The sequence below is a fragment of the Electrophorus electricus genome, chromosome 1, assembly GCF_041902795.1.
Source record: "Electrophorus electricus isolate QZ-2024a chromosome 1, ASM4190279v1, whole genome shotgun sequence".
Lineage (NCBI taxonomy): Eukaryota > Metazoa > Chordata > Actinopteri > Gymnotiformes > Gymnotidae > Electrophorus > Electrophorus electricus.
In genome coordinates this window covers 33,980,001-33,999,847 of record NC_137497.1, presented here as the reverse complement: position 1 = coordinate 33,999,847, position 19,847 = coordinate 33,980,001, and the positions used below count along the sequence as shown (strand labels likewise).

At 40.6% G+C, this 19,847-nt stretch overlaps 2 protein-coding genes across 3 annotated transcripts in view; both read right to left on the bottom strand.

The window, feature by feature from the left end:
* The window catches only part of dyrk1b (dual-specificity tyrosine-(Y)-phosphorylation regulated kinase 1B), a 40,115-nt gene extending 30,873 nt beyond the window's left edge, over nt 1-9,242 (bottom strand). The window contains exon 1 of the mRNA XM_027005327.3: nt 8,465-9,242. The gene's annotated coding sequence lies outside the window, so the exon portion shown is untranslated. The remainder of the gene's footprint in view (nt 1-8,464) is intronic.
* A 2,654-nt stretch (nt 9,243-11,896) lies between these two features.
* On the bottom strand, nt 11,897-18,448 carry alkbh8 (alkB homolog 8, tRNA methyltransferase). Of its 2 annotated transcripts, none has more exons than XM_035526338.2 (11): nt 18,206-18,448; nt 17,361-17,451; nt 17,023-17,154; nt 16,826-16,921; nt 15,316-15,420; nt 15,032-15,102; nt 14,711-14,817; nt 14,458-14,609; nt 13,756-14,012; nt 13,192-13,341; nt 11,897-12,579 (listed from the first exon to the last, which is right to left on the bottom strand). In XM_035526338.2, exons 1-11 carry the CDS (start codon nt 18,338-18,340, stop codon nt 11,986-11,988), a joined length of 1,890 nt encoding a protein of 629 aa, XP_035382231.2. In that variant the 5' UTR covers nt 18,341-18,448; the 3' UTR covers nt 11,897-11,985. The 2 variants fall into 2 exon arrangements, with proteins under 2 accessions (XP_035382231.2, XP_026861079.3); XM_027005278.3 differs by having other exon boundaries at nt 11,899-12,579; nt 17,361-17,595; nt 18,206-18,446.
* Between the last annotated feature and the right edge of the window lie 1,399 nt (nt 18,449-19,847).

Below are 19,847 nucleotides of genomic sequence, written 5' to 3'. Positions count from 1 at the left end.
CAATATACACAATATATGCTTCAACTTATTAAAAAAAAAAAAAAAAGCCACAACACATTTGCCAATACCAACCACTGAACTCTGGAATGTCTTTCAAACAGATTTACAACCAAAATATTTAAGTTAAGGTAGGGTCAGAACAACTAATATGTAGCTAGGTTCATTTCAGAATCCTAGCCTTCATTTCCAACTATTTAGGACCCGAAACAATGACATGCAAATTATTTTATTATACGTAAATAATTTTGCATCAGTCCATAAAAAAGCACTCCTCCTCTCTCTAGCCCATGTTCAAACAGCACATATCCTTTCTTATTGGGACACTGTTCAGCAGAGATGCAGTTGTCAGGGCTTTGTATGACTAATGTCAATATTCCTCTTAATTTGGGATGACATCATTTTCATGGCTGGTAACAGTTCCTTTAGACTTATCTGATATTCACAATGCCCTTTTGATATCTGTACTGTCCTCAGTGTTATATTCATCATTCAGACCTGTGCTCAGATCTGTTGAGCTCTATATCCTTCTTATTCATATAAAATGACAAGACATTTAATATTGTTCAGTGTTACACTCATAACCAATAGAATCATTATCAACATAATATTGCCATATAGACCTTTCCTATAATAGAAGAAAAAGTCTATTTCTTCAGCATACTTCAAACATGCATCCTAATGGGAGTGGTCTCCCCCAGGACTGAGAATGTGAACTATGAAGAACTTCAAGATCTACTGTTACGTCCATGTATTTCTAAATAATAATAATAATAATAATAATAATAATAATAATAATAAACCCCAACAGCAACTGCTTCATTAGTTAACCCCTTCTACTAACCTTACTATCCCCATCAAATATATACACTATTACAATCATCTTTGCCAATATAGCAATTTGCTTAAATTTTGCCAATATCACAACTAAAATCTCAGCACTCCTGTATGTGTGAACACACAAGGCCACACACATGTGCACCAACCCCCCACGGGGTTTCTTTGATCCCAATGATACTGTTAATATGATGTGATTAAGCTTCTGTTAAGGCAGCTGTAAAGCTCTGGCCATTTAATTCTTGCTGTTCCAACTTAGACCAAGCACAGAAAGGATACTGGAAAGGGGTAGGTGCATGCATGCAACACACACAAACACTTAGGTGGTCATACATAACACCACAGAGCAGCCTCACACCCCCACAGTGACAAACAGGGCCTTTTACATGGACAGACACATCTACACCAAACTTGATCATACAGATCTTTCTGACACACAAGCTCAGGGGTTAAAAGAACTGACATGGGTAAACATATACACACTGATGGGTATCCCCTTGTATAAAGGCAAGCAGGCAGGTGAATGGGTTCACTAATGAACTCACTGGACACTTTTTAACCCAAAGCAGTTTTTGAAATTCATTTGGGAGTCTAGACCTGGATTCCCATAAATATGATTCAAGACAATGTCTGTTGTTAAAAGGGCTACATAAATAAAATGGAATTGAACTGAACTGAATTTTTGCAGTAAGGTCTTTTATGGACCAACCAGGGGAACAGGAAAGCCTGAGGATGGTCTAGTAATATTCTACCAAGTGTAGGAACCAGAATGACTGCCTTCTTCTGACCCCTGACCCTACCACTGACCTCCACCTCCTGGAACTCAGTCTGGGTTAACCCCTGTTTTCTCTCACTTCTCCAACATATCTCTCTTCTATCAGCTTTAACTCCTCAAAAGGCACAGGTTAGCATAGGCATCATTGATATCAAAGCTCAACACGGGGGCTGCACATACTCAAGAACTACTTGAGGCACTCCTGCAGCCACGACCATGAGACCAGCGGCTGAAGCTGAAGTTAAGGGCCAGCTCCAGCAGAGACGCAGTCATATAAAGCTACGAACGTGGCACAGGTATCACATGCACTGATCAGCACCACTCTAAGCAGCCCCTCCAAACAGATGTACTCTTAGACTCCTGCTCCTCTCCCAGTGTTGACCCATTTTTGTCTCCCTGAGAGCAGCAAGTGACCCAGTGCTGTCTCCGATAAGAATCCCATACTGCTTTGCTCCAACCCCCCACCTATATTATTCAAACATTTGGCTTGGAGATGACTCAAGCAGGCACTTTGAACAGGGCTCACAACATAGCTCAGCACTGTGACTGGAGGTGGGGTGTGGTTTTGAGAGTGAGAGAAAGTCAAAGGTGGCACTCATAAATCACACAAACTTATATTAGCCCTACATTTGGCCAAATAAAAAAGAATCTTTTGGCCCTGTCTAACTTCATAGGGTTTTCAGGTATACATGATGATCCCCACAACAGAAGGAAGGTCAATCAAAGATTTAAAACTCAAAGGTTTCTTAGCTACAGTGTAGAGGCAAAACCATCTCCATGCTGTGTCGTGTTTGTGTCCATACTTTAGGGTGGGAAGGAGAATCCTTTCTCTACAATATTAGGTTTGTCCATACAGGACCTTATTAGTAGTCTGGGAGTCGGATGGACGAGTTGGCAATTATCTTCAATACTGCGAAACGAAACTGAATACTGCCAAGAAAAAAAAAAAAAAAAAAGACCCTGCAAAACAGTCTCCCTCTCTCTCACATACACACATACCCACCCACCCACCCACCAAAACAGGGAACAAAGTTGTCACTTGCACAAAGTCATTGTTTTGTTCTACTGCATCTCTTTTAAGCATCTTTATGTGCATGAGAAAGATGCACATATACAGGCTGACAAATAACATTGAATATCCATCTCATATGTATATATGTACAGGTATACACAGACACAGGTGTCACGTCTTTCAGGTCTGGCTATTTTTTTGTTTGTTTTACAGCAACATCAAGCTGTTGGTAACAGAAGTCTAGAATAAGGAACCTCCCTATCCTCTTGTCCACTACTGACCTAGTCAATCTGTTTCTAGTAATGAGCAGCTATAGAACAAAGGGATGGAGTTCCCACAGCTAAAGTAGTCTACACACAGACTTCTAGAAAAGGACCATTCTTGATTTTTTGCAAAGGCATCCAGTGAGTTAATTTAAACTTTAAATTTTGAAAGCACATTCTCCCACTTATGGATACGTCTAATTACTGGCCATGGAGACCATTCTCTGCTACTAAAGTAGTTCCACAACACAATCAGAACAATTTCCACATAATTTTTTTTCCTACACATGTTGCTACACAAAAATACTTACATATTGTAAACCATCTAGGTTATTCTTCCTCTTAAAATTGTGCATGTATATAGCCTACTGATTCCAACCTCCTTACCTGGCCTGTACTAGCAGCTCTTTCATTTGTCTGTGCATTTTCTCCATATCTTCTTCCTCATCTATACTCTACCTTACTGTCTTCATCGATACTCTCTCTCTCTCTTTCCCTCCCTCTGCCTGCTGTGTTAAGCAGGTCAGCAAGCAGGGCTGCTAAGACAGAAAGCAGCACCAAGGAGAGCAGCCACTTTCAGGACACACAGACGCTCCTGTGTACATGTACACACGTACACACACACACAGCAAGAGAGAGACCTACAGTCTCCACATACTATGGCTCACACATACCACACAGACACAATCATTGCCATAAATGCTGAAGTGTTTCATAATTTAAACTCTCCCGCACCCCTTAAAGCAAATCTGTGGCAGAAGGCAGAGCAGATTCAGGCTACTTAGGGTTTTGCCCCAAGTTCAGCTACATGGCCTGACAAAAAACCCTTTAGGAAACTCCTAAAGCCCCAAGCCTGGAATCCATCTTCACAGGACAAAGCACCTTACAACCACTCTAGGCCGATCAGTCCATTTCCATACCCTTCCAGTCAGATTAAATGCCTCCTGACAGGGTGTGGATGCAGTCTTTCATTGGTGATGCCTCCTCAATCTCTGCTTTTGGAAAGCATCATGTGCCCCGTTGGAGGAGTCAATAAAACACTGACACAGGAGTGACTGTGAGTGCACCAGTACTGTCCCAGACTGGCAGACACAGTGGAGATTAGCACAGTACTGATGCACCCGCGCACACACGCATGCGTGCATACTCATTCGTGAACTCGCACATGCTCGTGCACACACACACACAAAGAGAGGGAGTGTGCAATGATAGAGGTGGCCAGTAATGGAAAATACATAAAGCATAAATCTGAAGTTTAATGCAGAATGTTTCATTGTGCCTTTTTCTCTGTTTCTAAAACCAATGCCTTAAACATCAGGCTCGGAAACTGCTTCCTGAGAACTGGGTGCATCTCATATAAACAAAGTCTATTTAAACGAAGGCTAAAGGAAACAGTTCACATTCATATATAGTGATGGCTGCTAGAGTCAATGCGATCATGTGTGTATATGAGTGTCCACCTATGGCATCATTAGGGTCATAACTGCCCTGCATCCAGTGTCCCTATTAGGAGTCAGTGGTATGTTTTATTGAATTACAGCCAACTTGCTGCCTTTCCCCTTCCAGTGTATGTCCAGTATTACAGAACCTCTCAGAGCTTTTCATTACCAATTTATGAGCCAGCATGAGCTGCTTGCATCAGTCAGGGACCAGGAGCAAAAGCAACACCAGGCAGCACTGTGTGGGGCCAATCACAAATCTGGGCATATATGTAAGTACATACGCACACAGTATAAACTATACATGTATGGCCAATTCCCCCTCTCTGTCAAAACCCATAAAGATATGCAAGGCAAAAGTTAATTGTAGACCAGAACGTTTTTCTATGAGAGGTTTAATTTAAACTGTGGCTTTAGCGATTCAAGCTCAGACACTGACCTGAAGATTGTTGGTTGTCTTTCTTTTCTGAAGTAGCAGTTTCATACCAGCAAGCTAGACCATTACTGGACAAGGTGAGTCAGGTCTGCCATGCTTCGGTGGGTGAAAACTCTCCTCAGCAAAGTGGTAGAGGCCCACCATGGACAGCGGTAGTGATACGAAAGTGATGCAAATGACAGCAGCCTATAAACCAAACAATGGAACTACTGCTCTCTCTGAACTACTGCCCACACAGAGCTCAAGATTTGTGAACCATATCTTTTGAAACATTATGCTAAAACACACTAAGTCAGATAAAAGTGATCTGGTGCTTGTATAGTTACGACACAATAATCCAAAAGGTATAAAGCTTCATGCCACAGCCAGACAGCAAGGAGGTGCAGGTCACAAATGCAGTGCGCTGGCCAAGACAGTGCTGCATGGCATCCATAGAAGAGGGTCTTAGAGAGTCTGTTCTGCCTTCCCCAAAATTGGATGGTTGGGTTCCTCTCTTTCCTGCTGATGTATGCAGGGGACATATCTGCTAGGTCACGGTGAAGAGCTGCGAGGTTAACACCGTGAGGTCATGCAGGCTTAGATGGGCAGTTTGTTCAGGCTATGAATCAAACTCTGGCTTTCTCAAAGGTGCAGGAACACACCTGCTTTGTTTGTCAGCAGTTAAACCATGCATCCTGTTGGCCATCTACTGTGATATTGGATGATGCTCTTAACTCCCAATCCAGCTCCATGATGAGCAATTCAGATTCTGATACCCACCAGGCCTCTGATGTTTGCTTTGAAAAGGAGAGAATGAGGATCTTTAGAATGCCTGAATATACCAGCAGCACAGGAGCATGGGATGGTTTAAAGGCTTATTTTTAACAGAAGATACTAAAGCAGCTAACAATGAACAAATGCATGTGGAGATCAGTTAACATAAACGAAGCCATACTTAACTGGCCTCAAATACCTTTAAATTATTAACAACGCATCAGTATTTTTCGATTTTTGATAAAAAAACAAAACAAAAAAACCCAAAACATTTAATAGTTATACATAAGAATGTAGACAAGGTCACATGCCAATCTACTGTCCATCAAGGGGCTGCTGTAGAGAGTGGTGCTGATCTCACAGGGCCAGGGTCAGGACCATACATTGGAAGATCAACTTGTGTTGGGTCACATCTGAATCGACGCGTTGACCGTCATGACAAAGAGCTGGCAAAGTCACATGGGACAGTCCCACAGGGGGGAGGGAGACAGGGAGGGGGGCAAAAGAGGGTAGGCAGTGGACACTGGGCATACACCAAAAGACACACCCCCAGTGCAGGGCAGAAATGTCCATGGAGAGAAAGTTTGTATTCCCGTTTAGCCACTTTTTCTTGATACCTTGGGGGAGTTACCTTTGTGAAGGTGTTGTGGATCATAAGGTTTCTTCTTATTTATATTATAGTGCACCAAATACTATTACAATCAGGAGTAGATCTGTAGATAAAGTGTTAAGGTCCCCTTGAGTGGCCAGTGTGAATCATGGTTTCTGAGATGCCAGTTGTGGAGTGTTTAGTGTAACTGCAAGGTGAGAGATGGAAGATGGTGGTAGGTTCAGGAAAGAACATCTACAACACTGCCTAACTTCCTACAGAAGGCACTCTCAAAAGAGCCAACCAGCAAGAACAAGTTGTCTGTGTTACACAATACATATACATACTATATGCTCAAAAGGCAAAGTTTTTATTTGAGAACTTCTGTTAGAAGAAAAGTGCTTTTTGCCACTGTTCCCCAGGATCTACTTATTCCAAAAATCTTGAATGCAAAGAAATGCCAAAATATATTATGTAAAACTACAGGCTGAATAGCCATAAGCCCTAGGTCAAGCGCCTCCTTAATGCAAGGACAAATTTATATTTATATATATATATATATATATATATATATATATATATATATATATATATATATATATATATATATATATATATACACATATACACACACACACACATACATACATATATACACACACACACACACACGGCTGGACAGTGCAATCAAACTAATTAAAACAAATCATAGCAGTGTGTCAAACTTACCAAACCAAAAAAATAAAAATATTTATACTGTGTATTGCACAACTAAAAAAACAAATAATAAAGTTTAAATTATTTAAAAAAATCAGGCCAAATATACAGAAATATCCTGTAGAAGTTTTAAATAGGACTGAACAGTTATCTGTGAAATATACATCAACTGATTGTCATTCACTTGGTATGAATACTTGCAGTCTCATTTCGTTATTAAATTTGTGATTCAAAGGCTAAAATACAAGGATGTTTAAAATAGCTCAGTGTCTACAAGACAATGTCAAATTCTACCCAATTTCATAAACCACTGATAGAAATGATTTGGAGCATTCTGGTAAGTGTGAACAGGCAAATGTACAATACCACAAATCTTACACTCTGAGGAAAGCTCTATTGTAACAATTTCTAAGGCGAATTACTACTGATGCAGTGGGAACGTGAAAGGAAATGGCAACATGGAAAAGGAATAGCAGGAAAGTGTATCCATTTTGAACCGGCATTGTACTTCAGCACCACAGCAAAGGCTTGCACAAAACGCTATAAGGAGATGAGGGGTGTAGGCAGTGACATTCTAGCTTTCGACCAAACATATACTAATTGTACACTAAATAATTTGTCGTACTACGATTTTATACTTATTTATAAGGGAGAATACTATACAGCATCCGTCGTCTTTTTTTCACCCAAGCAACACGCGTGTGCACGTATGAACATTAATGGGTAAATTGTAACGTCACCCTGCAAATAATTGAAAAATACTTCGAAATATGAGGGAAAAAAAGTGTGCATTTTTAAACATTCGTGCACACACGATCATAGCTTGTAAATAAATTAACTGTTAAAATTACCTAATATTTCAGCTTTTAGTTATTCTCTTCAAAAGATATGCATTAGCTACATGCAACACTGCAGGTTCGCATTAATGTAATTGTGGCGTGTGGGGCTTTAACGGTCACTTAAATTTCAACCGGTTTATTTAAAAAAAAATGTGACAGGAAAAAAAAAAGTGTTAGAGTCCAGAATCTTAATAAAATCTGATCATTGAGCGACACATCATAATCGAACAAGTTCAGGGTTATGGTGCAAACCCAAGCAACCTGATTCAAGGTATCATGCTAACAAATTAGATGCATTAGCTGGCATTTGGGTTCGGCAGCTAGTCATTATTAGAGACTATAATGATATCTGATGTCAGTAAAGGAATGTAAACCTATCCTAATAGATATGTCCAAATAAGAATTACGATTTTTATCGATACAAATTGCTTCCTCCGAGAACCGATCTGCGCCAACGATGTAGGCTATTCGGTCGAAAGAAGGGAATAACATCTAAATACTCGTCACTGGTGTTCGTTATATTTTGACCCAGTTTAAGTGAAGTAACAAGCTGATCTAGCTATACTCGGGTATCCTCCAATTGCCAGTCAAATCCCGGCACTGAACGGCCTGTACATCAGCCGGTCAGCTCCGGAACACGGTGTCTTGACGCTTGGGAGAAATGAGCGAAGGCGCTGCCATGAAGGCAGGGACACTGGTCCAGCTATCTTCAAGTTGATGACTCGGGTACGTGGCTACAAAGACGCTAGCGTTACACACACACCTGAACCCACCGACAAAATTTTTAATCAACCGTTGTGTTCTTACCTCAGGCGGCGGTTCGTTTCCAGCTTCTCGAAGCAGCCATTACCAGCAGTATTCCCTCTGCCTGGCTCCGTCCTAACCTCCACAACACAGATCTACCAGGCAGACCGAAAACCGGCAAAACGGACCCCCCTCCCCCCAAATCGCCACCCCTTTGAAGGGTGCGAGTCCCTACAAATTTTTAAAAATTGACGATAGCTTCCTATTAAATCCTTAGTTAACACATTCGCCTTCCGTTGCAATCAGTAAGCTAGCTAGCAAAGTCTCCACACAGTCCTGAAAATAAACTAGCGCACGGATAGTCCAGGTTTTCGGCTTCTCAACCCCAGTACCGCACGTTAGCTAGTGTTGGTTTTCTGTCCAGGCAGCAAGCAACACGTATGCAAAATGTCTACAGCAGACTTCTTGATTTTCCTCGGGATTACTCCTTTTCCGTGGTCCTCGTTTTCCTCACTTCCACTCCTAGACAAATCTTGTAGCAAGCCGTGTGGGTCTCGATGGCTAGCTCTCTCCGGCTAGCTAGTTTGCATTGCTTGCCAGAGGTTGCTGCTGATTGTTGCTTGTTGTGGTGCAGCAAGGGAGCGAGGGGGTGGAGGAGTAAGGAGACATTAAATAAAAACGAATAAAACGAAATCGGGGTATTTCCGTCGCAGCGTTACAATTAGCGACGTGCATTCGCTAGGGACCCCCCTCACTGCCCGTTAATCTCGATCACTCCCGGACTGGCTTTCGCTGGGAGAGGGTCTGCACGGTAAGCGCGCCCCCATACCCGAGCTCGTCCCCGCTTGCTTTAGAACAGTGTTCAGTTGACTTTCCTCACAAAATGGCCGCCTAAACAAACCAGACTCGTTCGTTGTAGTCAGTCTCAGTGAATGTGGTGTCCTTAGTCAAATAGGTAAAACTAGATGCACAGTTTTATACAGTTGTAGTCAAAACGTTACGTTAATATTCCCGTAAAGTTATCTTATTGTAAAATGCTATACGATACGGATGTATTTAACGACATATCTTTCAGAAGTGGGCTAGCTAAGTAGCTAGCCCACTTTTAAACTTGTTAGAGTTAAACTAGCTAACTGGTATTAACTTCAGAAAATGGCTAGGTACATGCAGGGTTATGTTTCCATTTGATGGCAGAGATGGTACAGCTACAAGGCATCGCAATCAAATGAGTGGCATTGTTTCATCTGGCACTGAACAAAGGAAAAGTTCTAGTTAGGCTAGCGATAGCTACTAAGCTAAGCTAGCTAACCTACCTAAATCAGTGTTGGCTAAGAATGGCATCTAGCAAGCTTCAAGTATCACGTTCCAAGTCACGTCATAGATTAGCTGGTTGACAATAGAGGCTATACGACTTTCGCGCTTTTTTTCACCTTTTACAGGTTTACGCTACTTGACACTTTAAATTGATGTAAAAAATATGGCATTTTAAGCGTCGACTAACGTCATGATCCCTCAGTTTGTAACGTAACATTCGAACCTAACTCCGATTCGTGCTGTATGTTTTATGCTCGTTATGCTTCGACAAGATGCCAAAATACATGAAAACATTTACCAAGTGCCACGTAAACATGAATTAACTTTAACGTGTAATAAGGATATATTACACAGCAACCGCAGATGTCCAGTGTAGCAATTTGCCGCTTAAACTTTCCCGCCACGACACAGCTTTTTTTCCGCGGAAACCAGTAACGGATCTTGTTCGCTTCCCAACTCAAAATGGCGGCAATCGTTATCACAAACTTTCACTTAGGTGTTTTGTGATTAGTGTTGGTGCTTAAAATTATTAGTTACTCCAGACATGTTTGCTGTCATTATTCCTTTCGTGCTTACAACAAAGCTTTTTTTTTTTCGTACTTCAGTGTACCGTTACCGCTGACTGCATTTTTTGTGTCGCGAATCTTATAGTAAAATTATACGTAGATACGGTTTAAAAAGCTGTAGTTTAGTGTTTGGAGATTCTAACTTGGCAACATGCAAGATTGAAAGAGAGCGTTGTTTTCCCTGTCTGAAAGTATGCATGTATTCAGAATGCCAAATAGTGCTGCAGAACGGAAGTAAGCGTTAGTTTGCATTTCTGCACAAGTACAGGCGTCATGCTACTACACAACGTGAGAAGCAATAGCGTAACATTGTTCTTTATTCCTAGATCTTCTTCGTTTCTACTAAAGCGGGAGATAAGGAATATCCAAGTGGACTGGTTACGCCACCCTCTTGACATAGGTTTTAACATTACCAGGAAGTTCGTCATCACAATGTAATAAGGTTAAGGTTCATATTATACTAAAGTTCTGATCGGATGCCATCTAGTGGTAGGCAAAAAAGACACCATATACTAGTTCTAGTTATCTAATGAACAGCACATTAAGCTATGTATCACTAATGAATATGTAGCAATGGACCATTGTTAATAACCCATCAGTTTAAAAAATGCAATTTCCCACCTCCAGCCCTCCAGAAAGGCTTTGCAGTGAGTCTATGATATGACTGATGTGTTGGATGGAAACTTTGCAGCACAAGGAGGCAGAGGCCACCTACCTGCCTATCCACTTTTTTAAAAAAAGAACAATTATTATGTGCTACAGACAGTGTATCAATGTATATGTTATGTACATAACTAATTCTAGATAAGATTCATGCATGCGGTATTAATGTGGCTATATTTGAGATTATGGTCAAAGATGAGAATTGTTAGGGACAAAAGAACTATCATGCATAAATCTACTGACATCTAGTGGTAAACACAGAGTTCATTGAAAACGTACTCTGGCAAGAATATTGGCATGAACTCTTCGATAAGAAGTTTTGGTTTGAAGTTTTGCTTTTGGTTTGCTTATTTTGACTTGGAGCAGGTTAATGCATATGAGAATAATGCAGGTTTTACTCTCAGATGCTATAATTTGGAAAGGCTTCCATTTGACCACCTTCTGCAGAACAAAAGAGCTAGACATCAAGATATGCAGTGCCATTTTTCAGATGTAACGTTTGTAACAAAGTTGTGAGGATTATTTTCATGTTGATTTCCTGTAGGTGCAAGTGGTGTTTTGTACAACCCTAAAGGTGAAAAAGCATCTCACAGCATATACAACTCACATGAAAAATTCTTGAAATCTGGTTTGGGTGCCCTTTTTGAAGGTCATGTGTGTAGGGGTAGGTCCAAGTTCTGATATCCCTATATGTTGCAGTTATATTGTTTTTTCACCTGCTCTGACATAACTCAATTATCTACCGAGTCAGATAAGTTGGAGCAGAGTTGGTGGTTAAAGATGATGACTGAACTAGGTTGGACATGTGCATGTTTTTAGCAAATGGGTCAAGTGCCAGTGGCAAAAAGGCGGCAACATTAGAATTATTAAGTTCCAGTCTACTACATTCCCCACTGCTCAAATGAGATTCATATCTTTGCAGACCCTGCTCAGGCAGGGTTCAAAATCTTTGAATAAAACATATTAATCTTTATTTATTCTTTTATTTACATTTAATTATTAGATTAAAATCAATTAATTTTATTAGGCTATGTTATTAGTTTAAAGGTCACAAATTTTCTCCAACACAACACACCAGTTTCCTTGATCATAATAACTATCCAGTACCTTCACACCTTTCACTAGGCAGCAAAGCTTTTCTAGCTCCCCCTCCTGGAACACATGGTAATAACGGTGAAACACAAGGTGTTGGCTAGCTGCTTTATCTAAGGCACCTTCCTCAGTGCAACCCTTGTCACCTTTAAGGTGCCATGGTACTAGAAGGTCCTGAGAAACAAAGACTGTACGGTTAGTGTGAATGTTTAACTTGTGCTGACCCATACTGTTACTGTTCTCACTGGTGCAGGTTGGACTTGAACTTACTTTCCCTGCTTGCTGCTGTTTCAGATTTGAACTGTTGGTCTCAGTTCCAAAGTCCCTATGATCTGTCACAGTTCTTTGTTCAGTTTTGCTAAGATCTATTCTAGAATCACCTCCCTTTGTTCTAGGTTCCACATTTTCCAGGTTCCTCTTTGCTTTGAGGTACTTGGATTTCTGGTCCATGTAGTCTTGTTCCATGGCCCACACGTAGATCAGAGCTCGACCCCCCACATTCAGCAGCCGCACTAACTCTTTGATGGCAGCCAATCTTCTCTCCTTAAAATACACAGATATTTCATACAAGGCTATGTCTACTGACATTTACACTTTCATACTTTTCCATTTAAAATTAATCAGCAAGGTCCCCAAGACTCTAAATTCCTCAATGTAAAGTGTTTTTCAGAAACAGAATTAGGTAGATAATATTTTCGTAATACACACACCACTATACATACTACTAGCAACATCAGGCTACATATGGACTCTTATCTAGAGGGTTACTATCTCTAAGGGTTGCTACCTCCTAATAATTAAGGTAAACCATTACCAGTTATTAAAAATATCTAGTCTAGCACCCAATATCTGCTATAAAACAGCAGTCACAAAACATCTTCATGAAAAGTTCCCACAATCATCCTACATGTCTAATTAAGTTAATCAAATACTGCTAATAAAACCCTCTTATTAATTGTGATACTTAGCTGAATCAGATCTGGTACTTACAACTGAAACCAAACTCACAACTCAGTTCTCAGTCCTGTCCTACAGACATGTTTCTACCCACTGTCTCATGACAGCATACCATATACACCAAGGCTCAGGGGAATTAAATGACAAAGGGCAAAGGCTCAAATGAAGTGTGTAGCTGGTTGCGGTAGACCATGGTACCTGGGTGGAGAAATGGTGGATGACAGCAATGGAGAGGCAGGCATCAAAACTGGTGCTACGAAGTGGTACAGACAGGGCGTCACACACAAACGCCTGGTACCCGCGCTCAGTGCAGATTGATGCTAGGTTCACACTGCGGTCACAACCCACCTACAAAAATCACATAGCGTGCTGACTACAGGTACACATGCCCCAAAAGCACTTACATTATCCTGTTCTAATGATCAATAATGATTACTGTTTTGTATGCATCATGAAAATAATTATTTATTCTTGTTTTGTGTAATGTCCAGGGATTTATGCCTCAGAATTAAGTGAGAGAATTTATCAAAATTATATTTGCTGTCTTCAGAATATGCATCACACTTATTTACACCCTGCATACATCATACTGCTCCTTCCATTAGCATTTGTTTAATGTTAAATCATGTTTGAATAAATTACATTTTAAAAAAATGCATTACAAGTGGTCCTCCTACAACATCTTCTCCTCCTACAGCTGCTGGCCCTGCACATATCCAGTATCTTTAAAAATGAACGTTAAGTGTGTGGTTTTGCCCTTACCGAGATCACCTGTGGATTGATGCCCAGGTATTTACCATTGCCACAGCCAATGTCAGCCAGCAAAGCAGCATGTGGGATTGAGAGCAGGAATTCGCGGACACGCGGCCAGGGGGAGTGGCGTGTACTGCTGAAGTGGGTGGAGATTTCCTCATATACATGGTGAACATACTGTGCCTCCAGACGACACGCATCACTGCTGGCAACGGGAAGAGAGGGCAGCGAGGATGGGCGCTGGCTATCACAAGCAGATGGGTATGCTGCATCACACACACACGCACACACACACACTTCAGTTACTCCTGTAGCTCACCTGGTAAAGTAGGTAGAGCAAGGTGTTGGCTATAGCAATATACATGAATATAAGCTGCTTTGATAACAGCATCTGCAAAATGCACATGATTAAAATGTAAATATAAATCAACTGGCAACACCATGGTGCACAAATTGCCTGACGTAGTGCTGGGAGTGTCTCAAGCAAAGGCAGAGTACAGCTGATGTTTTCCTGTAAGTCTACAACCTTCTCTACATCTTGTAGATCACCTGTTGGAGCAGGTTGGTGCATGGTGCTAGTAACACCATAGTCATGGTTCAATTGCCAGGGAATGCTTGTACTGCCACTCTGATAACTATGCAAGTCACTCTGGATAAGAGAATCTGCAAATACTGTAAATGTGTTAACTAAAAATGAAGTAAAAAAATTACCACAGTCGCACGGGGTGTGTCGGACTTTGCGAAAAGTGAACGAAGTCCTCGTACCACGGCGGCTCAGCGTCAGGTTGCTGGGATCAGATGTTACCACTCCTGAACCTTCGTCCTTTGAAGCAGGTACCACATCAAACTTCCTAGGTGTTATCCTGACCCAGCATGTACATGCACAAGCATACACATAGAGAATAATCACGTTAACTCTTCTCAAAGAATGACAGAGTGATATTAAATATGGAACTTCATGTACCCATGGGTCCAAAGGTAACGACTCTCCCCCTTCATCACCAGGAGACTTCGGCCTGGCAGCACCACAGCCACAGATTGGCCACCAGGGTGGCGGAAATCCATTACAGTCTAGAGGGAAGGAAGGAAGGAAGGAAAGAAAAAGAAAGAAAGAAAACAATAGAACAAATATTATTTGTTATTTGTCAATTCCCCAAAACATATATGTGATAACCACAAGAAAAATCCACATATTTCATTATACATTTTACATATTCCTTACTCTTATAATAATTATTCTTTTGTATAAAGTGAGAAGAAAACAAAACAACAACAAATTGTTGACCTTTTCTCCCAGGCTAAGGGAGAGGAGGGTGTCCTCAAATGCTGAATGGGTGTCCACATGGGGTGGGATTCCTGGAACAACCAACAACAAACATACTCCTGAGAATAAATACACACAGGCATGGATGTGGACACACACACACACACACACACACACACACACACACACACACACACACACACACACACACACACACACACACACACACACACACACACACACACACACACACACACACACGAATGCATGGGCATGTGAGCGCGTGCGCACACACACTCACTCACCTTGTCCGCTCTGGTACTGGTTGACTGTGAGCTGGTCAGGAAGAACACTGATGTGCCCTTCAGACAGACATCTGTGCAGCATGGCGTCACACTGAGCCGGTAAACCTGTACACAGTAGCAATCAGCTCTGCTTTTAGAGGGTCCACTGACAAGGACAAGTCTGGGATGCATTTCTCAAAACACTGCTGATACTTCATTTGAAAATTCCTGTGAGCTTTGGGTCCAATTGTGCATTTCTAGAGGACATTCTTGTTAGTTCTTCTTTTGAACTTGTTCAAAGCCGATGCAGATAATTTTTTTTAGGAACACCATCTTTACACCCTGAGCTATCACTAAAGTACATGCTGCTTTGTTTCTCAAGTGGTTCCTCAAGGATTTGTTCTTGGGCCACTCCTTTTCATTATCTATATGAGAACACTTGGTCTGATTGTCCATAGCCATAATCAAAATTTCCATTGCTATGCTGATGATATCCAGATACGTAAGCATTAAATCCACCTCTTACTTTCCACCCTGGTCCCTAATAGCATGCATCTATGAAATAAAACTCTGGATGAATGAAAACCTCCTACAGTTAAATACAGAAAATCTGAGGTACTGTTAGTTGCACACAAAAAACTTGTTGCTGAAATGGCTAATTACTGTACTGATATAGACAATGTATCAGGGAGGCTTACAACCACTGTGAGAAATCTTGCTGTGCAATTTGATTCCTCACTCACATTACATCACTAACTCACTCTGCATTTTTTCATCTTTGTACCCTCTCTGGCTTTGACTCATACTGAGTGAGGCCAAAACTGAGTGATGAAGTTCATGCCTTCATATTTTCTCACATCAATTATTGTAACTCCCTTTTTATTGGTCTCCCTGTCAAAACAATCAGCAAACTTCAGTTTATTCAAAACTCAGCAGCTGGAGTGATTACCTCATTACACCAATTTACTGGTTACTGGTCACATCCCGTATCCAGTACAAGATACTCACTACCTTTGGAGCCCTTCATGGGCTGGCCTCAGCTTATCTTAGGGAGCTCCTCCATCGCAACACCCCCCAAATCTCCTCCAACTGCTTTCTACTTGCTGTTCCTCACTCTAAAATTTCTTCTATGGCTGGCAGATGGTTTAGTGCTGTAGCACCTAAAATGGAATTCTCTATACCCATCTCTGCAAAATCTTACTTGTCTGTCATCCTTTAAGTCTCTTCTCAAAACCTACCTCTTTCAACAGTGGGTATGGGAAAGGCACTATATAAATAAAACATTATTATTATTATTATTATTATTATTATTATTATTATTAACAACATCATCATTATTCTCTAAAGGAAAAACATCTCTGGAGTTCTGTGTTTTGTAGTTGGCAATTAAATATCTCTACATGCACAGATGTATTAACCAATCAGAAAACTTCTCTATACAGAGGTGGTCTTTTATACAGGTCGTAGATAGAAAGGGAGGCTAAAGGAGGGACTTTGGAGAGGCAGTGGTTTAAAATATTAAGATTCTTACCTCCAGTTAAAGGTTTTTCTTTGTCCACGTTGTTATTATCATATCGAAACTCATATCCATAATGCTTCACTCTCCTGTGCCTCAGTTCCTGCTGCACTGAAATAAAATATTCAAAAACAGTTGAACCAAAACTACTGTGGTGATTCATACTAAATGCATGCTAATACAGACAGAAGACCCGCTAGCCGACTCCTCACCTGTCACATCATCATTGAGGGACAGCCAATCCACAGCCTGCAGCAGCTGAGCCTCCTCTTCTGGAGATACAAACTCCTCCCACACAGAAAGTCCAGGAGGTAGAGCACAACTCCCACTAACCTCACCACCCACTGAAACAGAAATAAAGACAGAGGGGGTAAAATAAATAAATGAATTTTATATATATATATATATGTGTGAGAGAGAGAGAGTTTGAAAACTCCAGGTTAAATCCTAATGTGACAGCACGACAGGAAAATGACACATTTAAAAACGCATTTAAAAACACATATTTGAATGAAATGTTCAGTGTATAACCTAGGTCAGCCATGCTTACCATTCTCAACAAAGCTGAGGTACAGAGTGATGTCTTGATCGTGGCATCTGAGGACCCGCCCATTAAGGAGTCCTTGGGCATTCTGACCCTCCTCAAGTGATGCATATGTGACATAAGCATATGGTTTATTAGGAGGCATGAGGATTGATTCAACAGTGCCCCCATCCTTTAGGAGCTCCAACAGCAGCTCTCTGCTTACTCCATTCCCCAACCCCCCATTCGACACCACCAGACACTGCACACAATGAAATAACAAACTCTCAGACAAAGAGCAAAAAGTCAATCAGGTGAGGAACACTTGAATTTGATCATGTTCATGGTCACCATCATACACCATATAGATGTTTCTACAGCAAAAATCACTCTAAGCAAGAATCCATTCTCAGTACAGAGAGAGTAAAAACAGTTCAGAGGGGCAGTAAGGAAGAAAACATGCTGCAAGGAAGAAAACAAATTAGTTCAACACCGTGGATTTCTAGCCACACTGATTAAAATATGAAACTTACTCTAACAGAACTGAAGCACAGACCCACTGTCTATGACAGGGGATCCAGAATTCATAGTCGCAATAAAACTATAATGTTCATAAATAAATACTTCAATAAATTACTAGCTACCTCAGGCAGTAATGTAGACACCGTTGCAAGAAGAAGGAAACGCATGCAAACAGGTGTAAGTGATCTGCGAAATATCCCCTCTTCGTTTACTTTCTAACTGGTTAACTTAGTTACTTTATTTTCATAACAGACCTGATAGCTCGCTGATCCCTAGTGGCTGCAGTGAAATCATATCAGGTTGCTTTAGTCTGTAAGCAGCAGAACGCGGAGAATAAACCCGATTCCTACCTTGGTAGGATGCGACACGATGCTAATGCCTTCGTGTCTGAGTTGTGTATGACCCGTCTTTTTTTGTCTTCGAAGCAGTTTTTTCTCTGTTTTTGATCGTCTAAGATTTTTCTCGTTTCGCAAATGATCTTCCATTGTGCATCGTCGTACAAAGTCCCAAGTGCAGCAAGAACTATATCATTAGTTCCTAGTTTTCTGTGTCACAGAGCTACGGCTACTTGCTAAGGCACATCTAGGTTCTGCGAAGATGGTTTGCGGGAATTTTCCAGGGAAGAGCCAAGTTTCTTAGCCAGTATAATTAACTTTGCTCTCTCTCTCTCTCTCTCTCTCTCTCTCTCTCTCTCTCTCTCTCTCTCACTCACTCACACTCACAGACACACATACGCCCTCTTAATGAGTGCTATTTCATTATTATTATGCTTCAAATGAAAACGTTTAATGCTTTTATTGAACTGTCACCGTTCCATTCCAGATCCGGCACAGATGCTGTTTATTGTAATGCTTTCTGAACACCGTCTCTGTTGCTTGGATGTAAAAGTAGCGTCGCTTGTAAAGCGTCCTTGTAGGCTATACGAGAAAGGCGCTGTAAAAGTGTTAGTAACAAAACAGCAACAACAACAATAACGGAGTTCGAGAAACAACGAACCAATCACAAAATCACAACCTGTGCTATCCTTAAATTATATATAAAACCTATATTTACAGATTATTTGCAGATGCAAGCTATAACTTTAACATTGTCCTCCACTGACGAGTCTGAATTTTTATGGGATTAATATCCCCACTTGTATGCTTTAAAACAGGAAGGTCTTGATGGGACCAATCCATTATTCTGAAGTTTCTGATTGCCCCTATTAACCATAAACTTTGTGACGAAAACAAGAATCATTTCAAAAGACTACAGACTACACATTTAAATGAAAGTGGTGCATCACTCAAAAGGCAAAAAAATGCTGTTTACTGTGTTAAAATATCACTGCCACCAGTAACCTGACAGCAAGAGTAGCACTGCAGATGTAAATATAAAACCAAGTACAGTAAATACAGTCCCAGTATAGAATGTCTCTCTTAGGTCAAAACTACCTTTTAGTTTTAACCTACCTACCTAAATCGTAGAATTTAAAATGTATTATAGAAAATGGGTAGATGAAAATTCAAGATCTATACAGAAAACATGTGTTAATGTCCCTGTCAGAGATTACAACCAATTTTGGCATCCCATATTTTAAAAATATATATAACCTATGAATGCTCAAACCTTTCAGAAATCACACTGTCCTCACTGGAGGACAAAAATATCAAGACTGATATCTTTGATATACAACATGCTGTGTAATATATGTTTGAAAGAATCCTCAGAATCTAAGCATAAGAAAGAAGACGCACAAGTTGGTATTTCATTAGATGGTTTGAAGAATGTGTGTGTGTAATATATATCTATATAGATAGAGAGGTTAAAACACAATTAAGTCAGATAAAGTTCTATAATACAACTGGATTATGAGAACATACATCACTCCAGTAAGACTTAAAAAATTAAATAGCAACATCCCTGATACATGCATTAAAATGTTCATTTTAAAAGGATACTCTTACATTGCATGTGGGGTTGCACTACAGTAGGAAACTATAGTGCAAGTTT